General features: G+C 41.3%; 1 protein-coding gene across 2 annotated transcripts in view; it reads right to left on the bottom strand.

The window, feature by feature from the left end:
• The window catches only part of KDM7A (lysine demethylase 7A), a 66,879-nt gene extending 48,242 nt beyond the window's left edge, over positions 1–18,637 (bottom strand). For both annotated transcript variants that reach the window (XM_050913239.1, XM_050913247.1), the window contains exon 1: positions 18,522–18,637. In XM_050913239.1, the coding sequence (XP_050769196.1) occupies positions 18,522–18,637 (116 nt within the window). The remainder of the gene's footprint in view (positions 1–18,521) is intronic.
• Positions 18,638–18,900: the final 263 nt, after the last annotated feature.

The following is an 18,900-nucleotide window of genomic DNA, read 5'->3' as shown; positions in this document are numbered from 1 at the left end:
ATCTTACTTCCCGCACTGCGTCTTAGCAGAGTTGCAACTGCTAGAAGCATGCTGAAATAAATGAGAGCTATCCTGTTCTTCCCACACCTGATGCAGGAAAAAGGATTAACATTGGATTTCAAGTAATTCTGGGAATACTGGAGTCCCAATTTATCTGACCACAGCCAACATGAATTTTAGTTCCGGTTATAATGCAAAGTCTATAATAGCTTTGTTTTCCTATTAGGTAGCACAGGCCTTACGTACACAGAAGAATACACATATTAGTTATTTGTTTCAAAGAGAGAGGGCATTGGAAGGGGAAGAAAAAAGACAGAAATTAGCGTTCTCCCTATACACTGATGAAAAAGGTTTTCTAGGTCTTTAAGAAAGTTTTTCCATGATTTATTTTTATCTCCTCCTCAAGACTCCAAGCCAACGAAAGTTTACCTCTTCCCCTCTAAGATATTCCAGAACCTAGTAAAAGCCCCGGACACGTAACTGCATCTTATTTACATAATTTGCATTATTTCAATTCCCAGCCAGGGTTATTCTCTTATAATTGTGCTTACAAATGAGAAACGAAAAAAAAAAAAATCCAAAACTTACAACCAAGCAAAAAAAAGTACTTTAAAATAATACCTTCAAACCACAGAGGTTCTAAAGGCAGAACTGACACTCTGTCTCGATTCTATGAAAAGAAAAAAAAAAAAAAAAACAACAAAAAAAACAAACCACAAAATCTTCAACCTATTTAAAACAGCTGCCATAGCTATCTTGAAAGAGACATCTTAACTGAGTGCCTCTGTGTGGTTGTATTCTACCCAAGAACAAACTACTACCCAAAATTGCTACCATTATTTCCTCAGCAGAAAAAGAGGAAGAAATAGGGTAAGCTCTTCTACAGAGGTAACAAGAGGGTGGAAAAGGGAAGTCAGTATACAAGTTAATTAAACCTTCACTCATTCAGGAATAAAGCAACTATGACAACTGTAATACAGCAAATGAAGGCCATCCCTTTTCCTGAATGAAGATATAAAAAATGAAATTTCAATAAGTTTTTTTTGTTACATATTGTCTACAGACATTTGCTTGCCTCAACTTTTACATTCTTAGTTTTTTGTCTTAATCTTCCTCAGCACCAACTTGCACACAGACTCCTGTTAATTATCTCTCTGTCTCTAGCCATCTTAATGAAACATTGCGTATGATGTGGTTTTAAGAATTACTGGCGTCCCAAGTCCTTTGACCACAATCAACACAAATTTCAGCTCCAGTTCCAGTGCAGAGTTTCCTATTAGGCAGCAAGGGCCTTTTGTACACAGAATAGACATACTAGTTACTTGTTTCTAAGAGAGAGGGCACTGGAAGGGGAGGAAAGAAGAGAGAAATTAACTGAATCACAAACAGCCTATGAAGAGAAACTGAGGTTCAACCCAAAATGACAAAGAACTCTTAGGAAGCCGTGACATGATATAGTTTGCATTGATCTAACAGCTTGCAGCCACTGGAAGAGGCAGGTTACTCATTCCCTTCCAAGCAAGCACTCCCATTCCCCTTCCCTGCAATGGCCCTGGTACTTGCCTGGTTACAAGGCAACCTGTTTTCACTTGCTTATCTAAGAGAAACTAACCTAGCCAGTTTTTTGCCTGTTTACCAAGTTAGCTTACAGCACAGTTGGACAACTATCAGAGCCAATTCATGAGAGGGAGTGGGACTATGTAAGCGGGAGAGAGGGATATGAGAAGTAGGACTGCCCCTTTTGACAATGGAAGTCACTAGACTCAGTCAGGCCTACTGTTGAACTTCACCTTCGTTATTCACTAATACTCAGAATTACTCTGATCTAATGGATAAATTGCCAATAGCTTACCAATTAGATTGCAGGGAACAGCCCTCCCTGCATCTGAAAAAAATCCTAGAATTTAATCATACACCCTGCACAACATCGAAAAAGACATTACTAAGTCCAAGAAATGCATACGTTGGCACCAGATGCCACAAGTGAACCAAGGTTTTTTAGATAGCACAGCATTTAAGATGGTCTTAGTCTGACTGCCTTTAGGTATCCCAGTCCTTCTTTGAAGAAGTGTTTAGTTTTATCAGTTCCTTGAGACCAGTTATCTGTAGCTCCAGCTACTAGAGTAGCTGAGGCAAGTACCAGGCAGATAGATGACTTTATGCCACTACCAATATGTTATTTGCCTACAAAACACTCTTTCCAGTAATTCACTGAAGTACAGCAGTAACTATAACAGACCAGAAACACAAACAAGTAACCCAAACAGTTTGAAAGCTACGTTTCTAAATCACATCAAATATGGCTTTCCATAAAGCAGGACAAGACCAGAAGGACAAATTTTCAGTTAGATTCCCACCTCCAAGTTTGAGAGAAACATGATGACCATTCTAAAGTGTGAAGATATCTACCTGCTCTTAATGAAAGAAGTATCACTTTATGCCAGCATTTAGGGAAACAACAAGACTTAATGTTTGGGGTTTATTTTTTAGAAACTGAATAGAAAAAACTCACAAATGGTTCTTGCATACTCACAGCAGTTTCTGAATTCCAGAATTACCTACACCCAAGTCTCACAAAAAAACATTTGTTATAATATTCTTATGTAACAAGCGTATCTTTAATAATAGATACTAGGCCAACCACCTCTTTTAGGCGATCTGCACTGTATATTAAAACCAGTTTTTAATTCATTTGGGAATTTGTTGGTATGTCTTCAGCAGTTCCATTTCCTTCTCAACAGCTGGAAGTGTTGGGCATGGACTGCAGCCTCCTACAGAGAGAGTACTAGCCGGTTATTCTGGTTGCCTAATAAAGATGAGCTGTTTAGAAAGATCAGGTTGCCTAATAAAGATGAGCTGTTTAAAAAGATCATGAAGCATGACAAGTACTATCAGTACTGTGTTATTTTATGGCATGCACAGTCTGTAAAGCTTTCGACATGCTGAATAATACTGTCAGTAGACACCATCAGATCTGTCTTGTTCTCAAGCACAGTTATAAAAAAAGGTTTGGAGGTGAACAGTAACAAACCCACAATGGCTTCCTAGCCTGAGGGGATTGATTAGGAAGCTAATGATTGTTTTTAAACTGTGCCCCTTCATTGGAAAATTATGTCAGCCATGATTTGAAAATATGACTTTCTGCTAACAGCATTAGGCAATACCCTCTTCTGTCTCCCACATTCTAGGACCAGTAACCAGTCTTAGCACAACCTTAAGACTCCATGCTGCAAATCCCTTATTCCTGGGTTACTATATGACTGATTTGCTGCTTTTACAGACGCAGCAACAGCAAACTTGGCTTCAGCCTGCTTTACACACCTTTTAATTGGCTCCTTACACCAAATACAGTTTATCACCTAACTGGTTTAAAAATTTCTGAACCAGATTGGTTTTAAAGACCTCCTGGAGCCTCCTGCTAAGTAGCCTTAACACTCACAGTAGCAGAGTCTCTGCAGCTGTACCTGAAATGAATCTTTTATTGCCTTCAAAATTCAATTAATTAAATAGTTCTCCTTTAAGAGGAAGAAAAAAATCAAAGACATTTTTAAACTCCTCTGCTTCTCAACTGTGTAATTCCTCCTCCAGCCTACAATATTTTTCAGACATTGCTAAGAACTTTTTAGTAAGCTTTTTAGTGAGCAATTTCTGCATCTTCTAACCACAACATAAAAAAATACGATGGCTCCCATAGCTTTGAAATACCTTACTTTTATAAGGCAAATAGACTTGCAGTCAATAGCAAGTAGAGACAGATGCTTCATTTTTGAAGAAATCTGAGAGCAAACTGGCTCATCATCTCTAGCTCACCATCCTCATTTCAAACGCAGATGGAGTAGCTGATTACATTAACTTCTATTTAAGCTATGATACAAGCAAACTGTTTCAGATACACAGATAATGAGTTTAAATATCAGATGTTACATTGGCTGGCTAGCAGAGCAGTAGGTAGAATAAGCTCCTTCAATCAACTAGATAATGCCCATAATTTAGATATCTTTATTGGATTCTCAGCTGCTTATAGAGGTCCAGAGGGGCATACTGGCCAAAACTGCATCCATGCAGTCCAGAACATATCAAGAAGTTACTTTTACACATTATTCCATCTACAGAAATCCAACTGTTCAATCCTCTTCAGAGGGAATTAATGAAGCACAGTAATTTTCAGACCACGTGGAAACTTCAAATAGTGCAGAACAAAGCTAAATAGAGTTTGGGGGTTGAGTTACATCAGCACTAAGATTGAATTTTATCTCCATCAATTATTTTTATTCTGAAAATAATGTGACATACTGATTTTAATCTAAAACTCTAAGAAGTTCAGATCCAGGTTACTGAAACCAGTTTTGCTCTATCATAAGCTATCTAGAGCCATCTAAATTATTTGCAAAAGCACAAATCCACATCTTTTATTCTAGATTTTACATGCAAACACTTTTAGAGGCAATCTTTACTTCACAGTCTGTGCTACTCAGCTGCACAGCTTTTAGATGGGGAAAAAAAGATTTTGTCCATGTTATCACCCTAGTGTATGTATATATAGCTCTTACAATGCCTTCTTTTTCACAGCGGGCAAAACACCAGTAACATTTGAACAAGAACGCTCAAAGAAACGCACAAGAAAAGCATGAAGCAGGAATCAGAGGACCTACTGCAAAAGGTCCCCTGGAAATGAGTACAGACATTTACAACTCCTGTAAAAATTACAGGAGACATTATGGTTCACTTATTGTGAAAAAACACAAAATTAATTCTTTGGGAGAAAATTCTGAGTCATATTTTGCTTAATTGTTTCTATGAGAGAAGACAGGAAGTCTGCCAAAGAGCAACACGTCCAAGTGTTTTATTTTGGGTGTGAATACTACAAGAAGTGATTATATGAAAATGTTTTGATATAAGCTAAGTAAATTATGTCTTTGCAATTCAAGAGTGAAAGTACACATTATTACAGGTCTTAGGCTTTGTCTGCAAGGGTAATCTGCACCATTACACGCTGGAGGCCAACCTGCTGGAACGCAGCTCTGCAAGAGAAGGACCTTGCAGCCCTGATTATTACAAGCTGATCATTACCCAGCAATGCAACCTTGTGGCAAAGGCGGCCAACAGCTTCCTGGGCCGCGTTAGGAAAAGCATTGCCAAAAGGTCGAGGGAGGTGATCTTTCCCCTCTACTCAGCACTGGTGAGGCCACACCTAAAGTGTCAGGTCCTGTTCTGGGATCCCCAGCTGAAGAGACTTGGACATACTGTAGCAAGTCCAGCTAAGTGCCACTAAAATGATTAAGGGACTAAAGCATCCTTCAGATGAGGAGAGGCTGAAAGAGCTGCGACCCTTCAGCCTGGAGAAGAGAAAGCGCAGGGGGATCTTATTGATGTGTGTAAGTATCAAAATGTATAAAATCCCCTGATGGGAGGGGAAAGGTGACAGACTTTGCTCAGTAGTGCCCAGTGACAGGACAAAAGGCAATTGGCCACAGATTAAAGCATATGAAATCCATCTGAACACAAGGGGGAAAAGTTATTTATTTATTTTTTAGCTGCTAGAGTGGTCAAACATTGGAAGAGGTTGCCCAGAGAGGTTGCAGAGTCTCCATCTGTGGATATATTCAGAACCCAACTAGACACAGTTCTGAGCAGCCTGCTCTAGCTGACCCTGCTTGAGCAGGGAGGGAGGACTAGATGATCTTAAGAGATCCCTTCCAACCTCAGTAGTTCTGTGATCCTGTGAAAGTTATTTATTAAATAAAAATTTTCTAGATTAATTTGGGTCTCTCACTACACTGTTATAAATCTAGTTTAAACCAAAAGTAAGACTACCAAAGGACTTTTGTTCCACATCAACTGATACCAAGTGGATCAGTTAAAATAGCAAGTACAACAGGATGCAGCCTTGGAATGAATATTTGTAAGGAACAACTACTTTCAAATCCAGAGTAGAGAAGAATGAGGGAGAAATTGCAAGAACACAGGAAAAAAAAAGGACATATCTATATAAGGGTATTAGGACAATATCCAAATAAGGATGCTGGCCCCTAAAGCCTACCTAAATTCAGAAGACAGACAGCTAACCACACAGGTACCTACACCCACCTGGCACCTTACCACTTGACCTCAGAATTCCAAAAGCACCATCTATTCTGGTCGCCCTGCGCACCCAACCAGCATGCGCCACGTTCCTGGGCATCTAAGCCAGAAGGCAAGCACAGCTGCCATACTTTCAAAGTACCAGGCACTAAAAAAAACAGTTATGAAGGGAGAAGTTATTTTGTTTTTCCAAGTGACATGGCAGCAGTGCTTATTCAGGTTGTGGGAGTTCAAGCCCACACATCTCAAGGGAATGCTCACCTCCAGTTTACTTTTTATGTAAAGATACTCTTTATCTCCCCCACTTACAGACTCTTACTCTAAAGAAAAGAATCCAAGAATTATGGGCCCAGAACAGAATGTAACGTGACCCAAACATAACCTTCTGGTTAGGGAACTCAAGACATTGACAAGATTATCTTGAGTTCTGGTCCCTGCTCCTGACATTAGTGAGTAAATACATACAGGGAACATGCATTACAGCACAACCTTTTGCAGGTCTTAAGACATACTAATACTTTTTCTTAGTCTTCTGATTTAATAGTGCTTCCTACAGGAACATAACAGTCTGACTATGAATGCACCTGTTTTTCTTTAAAAAAAGGCAGAACTGTCCATTTCTCTAATTATTTCAGGAACTGGTGAGGACTTTAAATTTGCCTAAAACCTGACTCATACCTGCCAGACTTTTTGGAGTACAAGTAACACTTAACAGTTGTTGCTTTTCTGGTTTGAAAGTGATAGTAATGTTTTGCTTTTCTTTACGATCTCTACTAATATAATCCGAAAGTGCCAAAAACATTTTTCTTCAATAATCAGCAAAAAGTGGTAAATACTTCACATGAGAACAATCCTTTACCACAAGTGTTTCCTAGATAAAGATTCAGAGGTCAATGATCTCTAAAGAGCCTTTAATGAGTTCAATAATTCACTGAACGCAAAGTATTAAGCCATTTTCTTACAATTCCATTACAGAAGAGAAGTTATTTATCAGTTTGTTTCTATTATATAGCACTGCCTATGAAACTAAGTAAAACTAAAAATACTAAGAAAAAATAATCAAGCTATTTGAAGAGGGAGAATTCCCCAACCTTACAATATAATTTGCAGTACATCAATTTAAATACACCCAGAGTCAGCTTTCTTTAAAAAGACAGTTTTTACTTTTAGCAATTCAAACCATAGAGTTACATAAGACAACCTCAAACTGTGTATTTACCTCCAGAAAATGCAAGAATCAAGATTGGACTTGATGCAACTGATTCAGCTTAGATTCCATTCAGAGAAAGGTACAGAAAGCTACATTTTAAATTTAAATTAACGTTGATCATGACTTCTTATTTTCTGCACACCATGAAGTAGTCTCCATCAAATCAAAAACTCAACCATGCATCTGTATCAGCATCAGCAAGCCTACCGGCTGCATTAGAACTTGGATCTTCCGCACTTCACTTCAGAGTGATTGGTCATTGCAGCGGATATTTTAGCACAGAGGATTTTTTCACTCACAAATTAATGTTCAAATTTGAAACTCCAGACTCTTGCAGTACAAGTTAATATTCTCCAAGTATTCTTTCTTCTGATATCCGTTTCTTTCTACATTGTCTTCACTCTCCTGTCCTCTCTCCATCCAGCTTTTCACCTAGAAGACTATCTCTTCTTCCTTACGTTGCTTACTCCCTTTGTAGATACCCCATGAGAACAGAAAAATCTCCTCATCTCAGTTCTGATTTTCCAGACACCTGAAAACCAGAAGTCCCGTTCAGTTACTTTGTGTCTGGTACAGAGTTTTGAAAAGGAACTATCTGCTTTACTCCCAGCCTCTTAGCATATAGTCAGTAAATTTCCAGTATAGTCAGTAAGTTTCCAACAATGATCATTTAGAGATTTACACTTTTTCTTCCAAACACATATGAGGGTATACATGACGCTGGCAAACATATTAAGGGACAGAGAACACTTCCTAACAAAAACCTTGTTCCAAAGTATCATGGTGCACAAACTTCATAGAAAGCTGATGAAATTTCTCAGAGGCTCAGAGCAATGCATACATTCACACTGGAAAGAGACCTATCCAGCTTCCTCAGGTTGGCATTATAAGAAACAGAATTTTACTATACTGTTTTAACCAACAATCCAGTATATAAAACACATTTACCTGCTAATTCTGTTTCCAAATTCCCCATTAGCTGTACAAAAAAATACAACACAAAAATAGACTATTCAAAACATTTACTAATGTGTTACAAAAAGTATATTATATTTTACTAGTGTTGCCCTGGGATGGTGTGGAAAACTGCAGATAGAGGCTTTCCTGCTTCAAGCTCCTATATGGTCCACAAGCAACTCCCTGGGAATTTTCCATGTAATTTGCATTGGGAACTGACATCACATACTGCAGGGATGCATTCACTTCCATTCTCAGCACACATGCGCCAAGAGCAGTAAAGAATGCATTGCAATTCACTCTTAATTACATGATGTAAATATACCAGTGCCTGTTTCACGTAAGTTTACTCCAGACAAACAAGATGTTTGCTTAAAATCATTTCACTGATCATCTGATCACACTTAAAGGCTAAAGCTTTATTTTCCCATGTTTTACTACTTTTTCATGATTTTGTCTCATTTCCTTGTCCCCCTCCCCACATAACATCGCTGTTTAAGACTGTGTGTATCAAAGAAAAAAGAGAATTAGATGCAGTGCTACCCTATGAAAGACAAAGATTCAGCCAATTAACGTAGAGACATACATTGACATTCACATGCTGGGGAGAAAGAAAAAAGGCACAGGAGCACTAATACACAATAAACAAACAGGATTGTAGAGATACCTCGGATCTAGTCCTTAATGTAAGGAAACCACTTTTGGGAAAAGACCACTTGTATGTCAGGCATCTTTGCAAGAAGCAGGTAATGGCACCTCACATTAACAGGACAAGCACTGGCACCAACAGTGATAACCTTCCTTTCACCAATATACAAGATTTTGATCTCTCTTATAGTAATAAGTCTATTCAGTATCCAGTACCAGAACTAACTAGGAGTAAAAAGCTTTATTCTTCTATAAAGTGGAGGGTTTGTGTTTTTTTCATTAGCCAATAAAGTTATTTCCACACTCAAATAAGGGCCAGGAAATAGAATGCACAGTACTTTCTCATTGGCGACGCTAGCCGAGACACCAATTCCAAAAAACAAAACAAAATTAGAATTTGCCCTTACTGGTAAAATATAAAAGCCAAGAGGTAACATTTGCAGAAGCACTTAAGAGTTACATCTTCACTTCAGAAAATTCTGATCTACTCAAATGATACTCCTAACTCTAGTTCACACCTAAATCCTTCTTACTGGAGTTTCATGATGCTTCAAGCACAAGCCAGCTGACCATGCTGGAAGTATAAGCTACAGCCAAGGCATTTGCTTTCACTCAGTTAAATAAGACACTTTTCAGCAAGGATGCTAGTCCAATCACTCAATATTACAGCTGCCTCATTCATTCTTACAAGAATAAGAACAGCATTCTAAACTACTTCTCCTATATTCACTACATCAGAGCAGCACATTTTACTGCAGCGTTAACAGATTCAGAGTGGTGCCCCCATAGGTCCTAGCAATTCACACAGGAGGGCACAGCATCAGAGGCAGCAAGTTGCCGCTCACCTTTGCATCACATTGATGTGTCCTCCGGGCAGACAAATACTGTAGTCAGAACTTAACTTGAGATTTAAGGGGCTACGTGTGTACACCATTTTTGCTAACGTGCTTTTGGTTCTATCTTACATAAGCAATAGAGCCCAGAGAAATACCTAGGACAGCACGTCTGGGCTTGAAGCTGTGGCATGTCAACACAGCACACCATCATGAAATAAAAAGGGAAAATACTATCCCAAAAGGTAAATGGGCAACATTCGCCTGGGCACAATGTCCCATTAGCACGGCTATCTTGCTTTTGGTGCTGTTCCTAGACTGCTCCATATGGCACTTTGCAGCTCACAGATCTGCCCATCAGTACCCCTGAAAGCCGTGCGTTAAGTTGCAGTGCCTCATTTCACTTCCGCTTGTTCTTGACACTGAGTTTTGCAAGTCAACAGCATGATGTAATCCTTTAGTGAAAAGATCCAAATATTTTTGTTATTGAAACAAAACTAAAAATCCGTACCTTGGGCAAGCCAACTAGAAGTTTTACAAGTACTATTGGGTAATAAGACATAGCAATTTCTTTGGTTGCTCTTCATTTACCCGATTTGGCCCTTGTTTATTGGCCTTCAAACATCAATATCCCAAAAGGAAAATGTCAGTCTGTTTAGAAAATACTGCCTGATAAGTGGTAAGAATGACAGATCAGATCAATCCTATATCCTCAATATTAAAGACTTCATTTCTCAGGAAGTCACCTTTCCTTGCACTCATTTTCATGAATAGTGCTTTAAGAGCCTTTAAGTGAATAAAGCATTAATGTAAATGGAACAAACACAATTAGATTTATGAAATGAATTTCCCAGGCTAGCTGCAATGTCAGCTGACAGTTTCAAATGAAAATAAATAGACTTCATACCACAATATATTAAAAATTTAGAACAGTCATCCTCACTCCAGTTGGCTTTTAAGACAGAATGATGTGGGAGGGTTTTTAAAAAAAGCTTTCTTGCTTTTGTGGCAAACATCAGCATTTATGCCTGCCTGAGCAACAATGAACTCATATTTTCAAAAAGAAAGACCAGTTTTAAAGTCTGCTGTAGCTAATGCTGAAGTAATGGAGAAAACAGTATTAAATATTAATTCCATTCAAAAGCAGAATTGACCTGAGGAGATGTAACCAGCCACATAAATCCACATTACCACCATATAGCAGACATCTCAAGACTATTCATACTCCATAGATTGTTAGTTCTGTGTATTCATGAGCTAATGTTACAATACATTAGAAAGGACTGACAAATGAAAAATAGCTTAGCTATTTTAAAAGCTGTATATTTCACTAAAATATCTCTCCTACTTTGCTAATAAAGCAATAGCAATGTTCTTAATTGAATTTTCATAGTTCAGCAATGAGACAAATGTAAAACTTGAGCATGTTTCTGTTTTTGAGCATGCACATTGTGCCTATGAAAGTCTTTACTGATTACTCAGAGTTGTTTCGAGACAATGGTATTTTATTTTAAAATGATGTAGGGAAAGTACAAATATTTACATGAAGAGTATGAGTTCATCTTCAACTTGTGCAAACTGTCATGTAAACAGAATGGAGACACTGTATCACATGATCTTTCAAAAGATGATACAGAAAGTGCACAGAAAACTGCACTGAGCATAAGAAATCTGCTAATGAATATGAAAACTGTCCACAAAAAAAGCTAGAAACCACAAATGAAGAATGAAAACAAAATGAATGTGATTTTGCCCACTGGCAGTTAACAGTGATACTCCACTGTAAGGCTTAATCCATTTTATTGCCATTGTGTTGCTGTAAGAGAATTCAGCATTATAAACAGATCAAGATAAGTTTAAAATAAAAGGAATATATTTCATGCTCTGCACTGTAGCACCTAGCAGATATACACAGAAGTTAAGTGTACCAAGCAGCAGCCCCCACCCAGACTTGTCTTACCTCTGTAGTTTGTAGATATAGAAGTCACAAAACAGAGCCTTCTGAAAACATTTTAATTCTTCAGTCAAATCAAGCATGTATTAAATATAAGAAAAGGAAAGGAAGATACTGAAGTGCTACGTAAGCATCAACAAATGACATTTTGGAATATAAAATCATCATAAATTAACTAGCTAATAAAAAATTCATTATTAGCCAGTTAAATTACACATAAAGACTTACAGCGCCTTCATTTGCAGTCAAGAATGGCCAAAGAAAAAACAATTATACCAAAAATACTGATATAGATCAACTATAACATTACAAAAAATAAAAGGTAGTGTTTAAATCACTAATTCTGAACCTTCATATCTTTTAACTAACATTGAATAGGCAATAATTAATTTGTACTTTAGAAATGAGAACTATTAGCATTTAACAATTGTTTAGAAACTCACTAGAATCTTGTTGCAATTCTAATTAAAAAAGCTGAATTATGTACCCTTCAGTTCTCTTACAGATCTTTACTGGACAATACTTTTTTTTTTTTCTTGTCCTAGTTATTATGTCGGAATGCATATTCTAAAACATCTACTATGTTTTATTCCAGAACATCAAATGAAAAAATTTACCAAATTACAGGTCCAAAGGAAAGAAGTGTTAACTTTCAAAGTATACATACTTCAAATAAAGCCAGTTTTTCAAGAAAACTGTAAAGAAAAAAACTTGTACATATAATTCTACATGTTATTACACAGTTTCAAAAATTGAAGAAATTTGAATACTTACTACTCTGTAGTGCTTATTATGGTAGAATACATCTACTTTAATATATATTAATAAGTCTTCCCACTTCACAGATGGGAACTGAGAGGGAAAAAATGGCTTGCTGAAATGAAGAATATAAAAGGATCGGAAACAGACACACAATTACACAAGTGCTAGTCTGGCATCCTAATTATTATTAGTTTCTTCTCAGTTTAACCAAAACTGTTACAGCTTTTGTATTGTCAGAAGAGCTGAAGTCACTTGAAGTTACTTAATTCTTTGGCAGAGGACACACAGCTCATTGGACTTAAGCTGAGGCTTCCATCTTACCTGTGAGGAAACAAGGCTAAACCAAAGTAAGGTTAACATCGCATTAATTTTCCCTTGAGGTCTAAAACACTTCCCTAACACACACCCCGTTGCCACAGGAAGAATTTAAGGCTTATACATTACCAAAGCCAGAAAGTCAGCTCATGAGCCTCTGGTGCCAGACCAAAGCTCTAGTGACCAGACAAGGATTTGTTGATCCAGTTCAGGCCCCTGAACGTTTATAATTACAAGGACTTAATTTTCTGTGAACAGAAGGTCTGCACCAGGAGGCATTTCTAACAGTCTCTCTTTGCAGTCTCCATGTTTCTTGACATGAGCATCACCATACCACGTCCTCCAAGTCCGTTTAAGACAGACGCAGGAGCTTCGCCTGTCTCAGCAAACAGATGATGCTCTGGGGTTGCAATACTGCAGCTGTAATGGAAATGCCTTGCTTTCTATGGACCCCAATAGATGAGCAGATGGGTCTGGGCCGAGGCCATGAGATTCAAAGTAGAATCACATATGGTGACTGAGACACAAAAACAAGGTTCCACAAAACTGGGTGAGCCATTGATCCCGAAGCAGGCAGTGAGGAAGAAACATGGGCAACTTCCCTGTCTTTTCCCACTCACTATCATCTCCTCCAGCAACACTGTCCTCACCAGTGTTTTGCAAGTCTGGGACTCATCCTAGCCCTTGATGAGCCTGTTCAGCTCAGTAACCCAACAAAAAGCTAACCCAGCAAAAGAATGGGTTTTGTCAGTTTTCTGAGCAGAGCTGATTTACCAAACAATCAGACAAGCGCTGAACCAGCTAAAGAGAAATTATAGTAGCATGCAGCCAGGAGTAGGACAGCCTCTTTCAGCAGCAAAGAGTTGGGGAAGCCCATTGTGCAGAACTTCATGTATAAAGCTCCAAAACAAAGAACCCATTCAGGAAAAGTGGTCACTATAGCATGTGCATTTCCTTCTTTTCTTAAGGAGAACGCCTGCCTTCAGAGTACAAACCAATGTGTTAAGAGGGACCTGTACCATGTAACCTAACAGCTGCAAGAGGGAACCTTGATTTTGAAATTGAGATCAGATTAAGCAGATGTTGAGCAATTTTAGGTTTCTTCAGAGACCAAATGAAGACATGCTCAAATCTATACAATATCAGAAAAACTATGTTCTACATGAACTTAGCTCAGATGTGATTTTGGCGCTGAAATTTTTTTCCATTTGAGAAAAAAGCCTCAAGGCATCTGCGATTTAAATAATCATCCTCAAAAGGTACATGAATCACCTTTCTTTTCAAATGATGTTATTAAGTGTTTTTTAATAATGACAAAGCTGTAAAAAACATCAAACATTTAACGGCAAAGTTCTATATACCATCAATGAACTGCTCTAGGAAAGGAAAAAGAAAGTTAATTCTTTCAAGAAGGCTACACAGAATACAGAATTAATCCTGAGAGCAAGAGCTATCAATTTAAAAGCAATTCCATATAAATTTAATCAATTTGACTTTGCTTTGCAACAGAAGAATGTACACACGTACACTACACACAGATTAGTGTTGTATTTCCTTTATTGCCCTCTCATCTGCCCAAATGAAATGCTGATTTCTGTAAACATAAAAATTTATAAAAGAAAAAGGATTTATGGCTTCTAAATTTAAGTTTCATTTACACAAAACACCAAAGATGCGAGCTGAGCAAAGCTGGATGGGCTGTTTTCTTTCTTTCTTCTCCTTGAGAAGGAGACACCAAAGTTGACAACATTATGAAATTTTAGGAAAAATTACTAATTTTGAACAAAAAAAGGATGCCTTCCCTTCAGACTCCCCACTGCTCTGGCTTTGAAGAATAAAACATTTTGTTTCAAAAAAATCTTTTTTTAATGTAAAAAAATACATTAAAAAGGCTACAGGCATTTTAAAAGGCAGAGACCATTACTGTAATTGACATTCACACACTTGATAACTTCTTACCCTATTTGTCATTGAGACATGCTAGAAGTTCACTGTATGTTTGTTGACAAACAAAACATCCCTTGGAAAACTGTTACACAGAAAGCTTCATAGGGGCACCTGCATTTTTAATTCTCAGTTTGCTTGACTGACTTCTCCATGTTCCTTTACAACCAGTACAGTACCAGTGCAGCTTTACAAAGCAAACAGTCTTAAAAAGCTAACTCTACAATCATTTACTCCTGAAGCATTACAGACAACATTACACTGTGCAGACAAAAACTGAATTATATGCTTAAACTTAAGTTTGTTCCGACCTGTCTGAAACCTAGTCTACAAGAACGTGACATCTATGCAATGCACATAAATCCAGTCGAGTACCAGTATCATGGACAGAAAAAAGGACAAAAGTTTCAAAGCTGACAACAGGATTTCTGCAAACTCCACAAACACATTCCAAGAACAGAGCTGACTGCAAGATCGGTTTAAAAAAAAGATATTCTGTGCATAAGGTTACATACATCACAGTAAAAAACACAAGCGAGAAAAGACGACAGTATGTAGTTAACCTACTAACTGAGGCAGAGCAACAAAAAACGACGGGAGAGAGAATGAGAAGTATCATGCTATGATACATATCATTTGAAGATGAAGCCAAGAACTTAAATAGGTGTCAAGAGCTACTGAACAGATTCAGGAAAAACCTGAACACTTAGAGCAGCACAAAGGAGTTTTTCTGCTGCATTCTAGCTGGAGTATATCCTAGACAAGCCAGAAAGGAGGAGGCAGCTTTATGTGACATTTTCATTTAAATATGATAAAAAGACCGGGAAAATACAAAAACTGTCTAAAATATAAATGGATTTGCCCATCTGAAAGATTTGACAGTTTGTCACATCTAAGTCTCTGTAGTCTCTCCACTCTTGCAAGCCATTCAAGAAGGTGATGAAGCCTAGAACACCACACAGACACACACATTATGCTCTTTTGTTCAGCAAGAGGCAATTACACAAGATTGTGGCCGGATGATAGGCCCACTCGTACTGTAACTAAAACCCAGAATGTAGGTTCACAGCCTTGTAAGGGACATCAAAATATTTGCTTTTACACAAATATTTGCCAGAAGCAGTAAAATACATATTTGATAATATTAATATATTGATAACAGTAAACCAAAATACAGTCATTTGAAGACAGATAGTGCAAGAACACCACCCAGAAAAAAATACCACGTAAAATTTAAAGGGACTAGTACCGATCTGTCAGAACAGACTTTGTACTGCCTCCAGCATATTGCTAAGGCACTCTCTTGACTATACACGGAAGGCAGCAAAGAGTCCGTAATCCAATAATAGGTGCTAGGTATCATGCTAGTGCACCACAGCCTTAAGTAAGCATGGGTTTATATGTTTCTTAACATGAAGTCACATCAATCCCATTCCACAGGCTGGGGGGAGGGGGGGGGGGGGCATGAAATCAAGAAAGCATGAAACCAAGAAGTTCACCAAAAACTTCAAGATTTGAGAGTGTGTATTTTCTTCACAAGCTAAGTAATAGTCTTCACATACTCTTAGAGCAAGGGGCAGGGCACTCCCAGAGCAGACCACAGCTGGGAGAGGACAACGGTCTCCCACAATCCTGTCCTTAAGTCACGAGACTGGGTGAGCATGCAACTAAATCCCAGAGCAACATGGCTGTTGCCAGCTCCTGGTGCCTTGCTTACTTTCCACACTAAGGGTTTCAGACTATCAAAGCAGTTCAGCGCTAGCACAGTTTTTCTACCAATTGCATGACAGAGCTCAAGCACAGGAACCAGTGTGGATCTGTATGCAGATCAAGATTTAAGAAAGCTACAGAGTGGTCTGTCCCACCTTCCTATCAGCCAGTCAGTATTTTCCTCCTCGCAACAATTTCAGAAATCAGTTCACTTGTACCCTAGTAATATTAGTGCACAAGACTGGCGTTTAAGTTAAGCCTGCATGTAAACTGAGCAATTGCCAAGACAGACTGAAAGAGCAACACACAAATGCAGAAAAATACTTGAAAGGGAGAAAGCCTGTAAACATACAAAGACCTTCAGACGATGTCTGCACCTTTACTACAAGCAGTGACCAAGTTTTGACAAACTTGTGTTAAGCTACTGTAATCCAAAAAAGCTGTTGTGCGTCTAGCTTCAAACAACAGTACTGGCAAGACTAGTAGCAGTCTAGTAAAAAAATATTAACGAGGGGTTGTTTTTAAAGGTACGACAATTCTGCTTTGCCAGGTTTTACAGTTCACAAAGCCCTTTTCATAGTTTCTGTTATACTGTGGTTTGAGTCGAGGGAAACCCATATACAAAGAGCATATCAACTCAACGTACGTACAAGTCAACATCTGAAATACTGAAAACCTTCCTTCCACCCTAAAACGTGGCAAGAAAACACCCATGTGTAATAATTACTGTTAAGTAACACCTAGATAGGCAACCTACTTTTAGCCAGTGTTCTTCTTTTGCCACTGAGGGGAAGAAAGAAAAAATAAATAAATAAAGGGGGGGGGGGGGGGAGCCCACACAACCATCGTTTCTCTGCTGCAAGCGCTGAGGGCAAGAAATGAAAGGCAAACGCGGCCGGCCCGCCAGCGCGCTGCCGCACGACACCTCTCCCCGACGGGAAGCCCTCCCCGGCGCACCGCTTTGTTCAGCGGCCGGCTGCGCCGGCGAGGTGCAAAGCTCCGGTGCGGTCACGGCTTTCCGGGCAACTTCGGGGCCCGGGGGCCGCCGGAGCCGGAGCCGGAGCCGGGGCCCTAGCGGCGGCCGGCTCCGCTCGTCCCGGCCGGGCTCTGCCGCCCCGCGCCGGCAGAGGGCGAGGCTGCTGTCTCGCCGGGAGCCTGTTTTTGTTACACGGGGGGTATTTAAATGTCCTGCTGTCAATCACCAGGCACTTCCTACACGGCCGCCAGCTCCCCGGCCCGCACGCCGGCGCTCCCCACATAATGGGGGCGGCAATTCGGAGCCCCGCAGCCCCAGCCCGGCCGAAGCGCTTGAGCCGCGGGCCCCCAACTTGCTCCTTTGTTTAACTGCCCGTGAATCCATCCCCACCGCCACCTCCTCCTCCTCCTCCTGCTCGCAGCCGGGAGGCTGCCGCCGGGCCTTTATTATTCACACGCTCGGCTCGCAAAACACACGCGAGTCGGCGGCGGCCGCTCGGGAGCGGGCTGGAAACGTCAAAGCGGCGAGAGGAGCGGGGCGACCCTCCTCCGCCCCCCGCAGCCCTCCGCCAGCCGCCCACCCCAAACAAAACGCACGGCGAGCCAGGAGCCCGGGCCCGGCCGGGGGAGATCCCCGGCACCCGGCGCGGTGCCCCCTCCGCACTTCTCCGCGAGGAGACCGCCCTGTCCCGGGAGAGACCCCCCCCGGGGGAGCGGGGCGATAGGGGGACACGACGCCCCCCTAAAGCCGGCTCAACTTCAGGGTGGCGCCGGCCCCGCCAGCGAAGCCGCCGGCCAGGGAGCCCCGCATCTGTTGCTCTTTCATAACCGGCCTCCCCCCCGCCCGGCCGCCTCGACCGGCCCGGCCGCCCCCTCGCAGGCGAGGACCCGTGTGCCCAGGGACGGCAGCCCTCGCCGGCACCGGCCACTGCCACCGCCGCGGGGGGAGCCGGAGCGGCCAGGAGCCCGGTCCCCCCCCATGCCGCCACGGCGCAGCCATTGTCCCCCCAGGCGTTACCGGGCGGGGGGAGGGTGGCGACTGCCACCGCCTGTGCCCGGTGGCCGGCCGACCCGGCGGCCGTCCGTCCCCCCCCCCCGCGCCGCCCGGCCCCGCGCGGCTCCCGGCGCCTACCTGCCGTGGAACCAGTCCTTGCAGATGTCGCACTCGATCATGAAGCGGCTCACGTCGTAGGGCTCCCGGCACACGCAGTACACGGGGGTCGCGGCGGCCGCCGCCGCTCCGGCCATCTTTAAAGAACTCACTGACTGAGGCGCCCGCCTGCTCCTCCTCCCCCTCCCCCTCCCTCCGCCGCGGCCGGCGGCACCAATAACAACAGCGCGCGTGCCAGCCCCACACGCCGCGCGCGCCCCGCCGCCGGCAGGCAGGCAGGCACGGGCAGGCGGCGCGGGAGCGAGCGAACAACAGCGCGCGGGGGCGCGCGCACGTGCGTCACCCGGCCCCCGCGGAGGCGGGAGGAGGGGGGGACCGCCCCCTCCCCCCCCGCCCTCTC

Source organism: Gymnogyps californianus, chromosome 1 (assembly GCF_018139145.2).
Source record: "Gymnogyps californianus isolate 813 chromosome 1, ASM1813914v2, whole genome shotgun sequence".
NCBI classification, from domain to species: Eukaryota; Metazoa; Chordata; class Aves; order Accipitriformes; family Cathartidae; genus Gymnogyps; species Gymnogyps californianus.
This window is presented reverse-complemented; position numbering and strand designations above follow the sequence as displayed.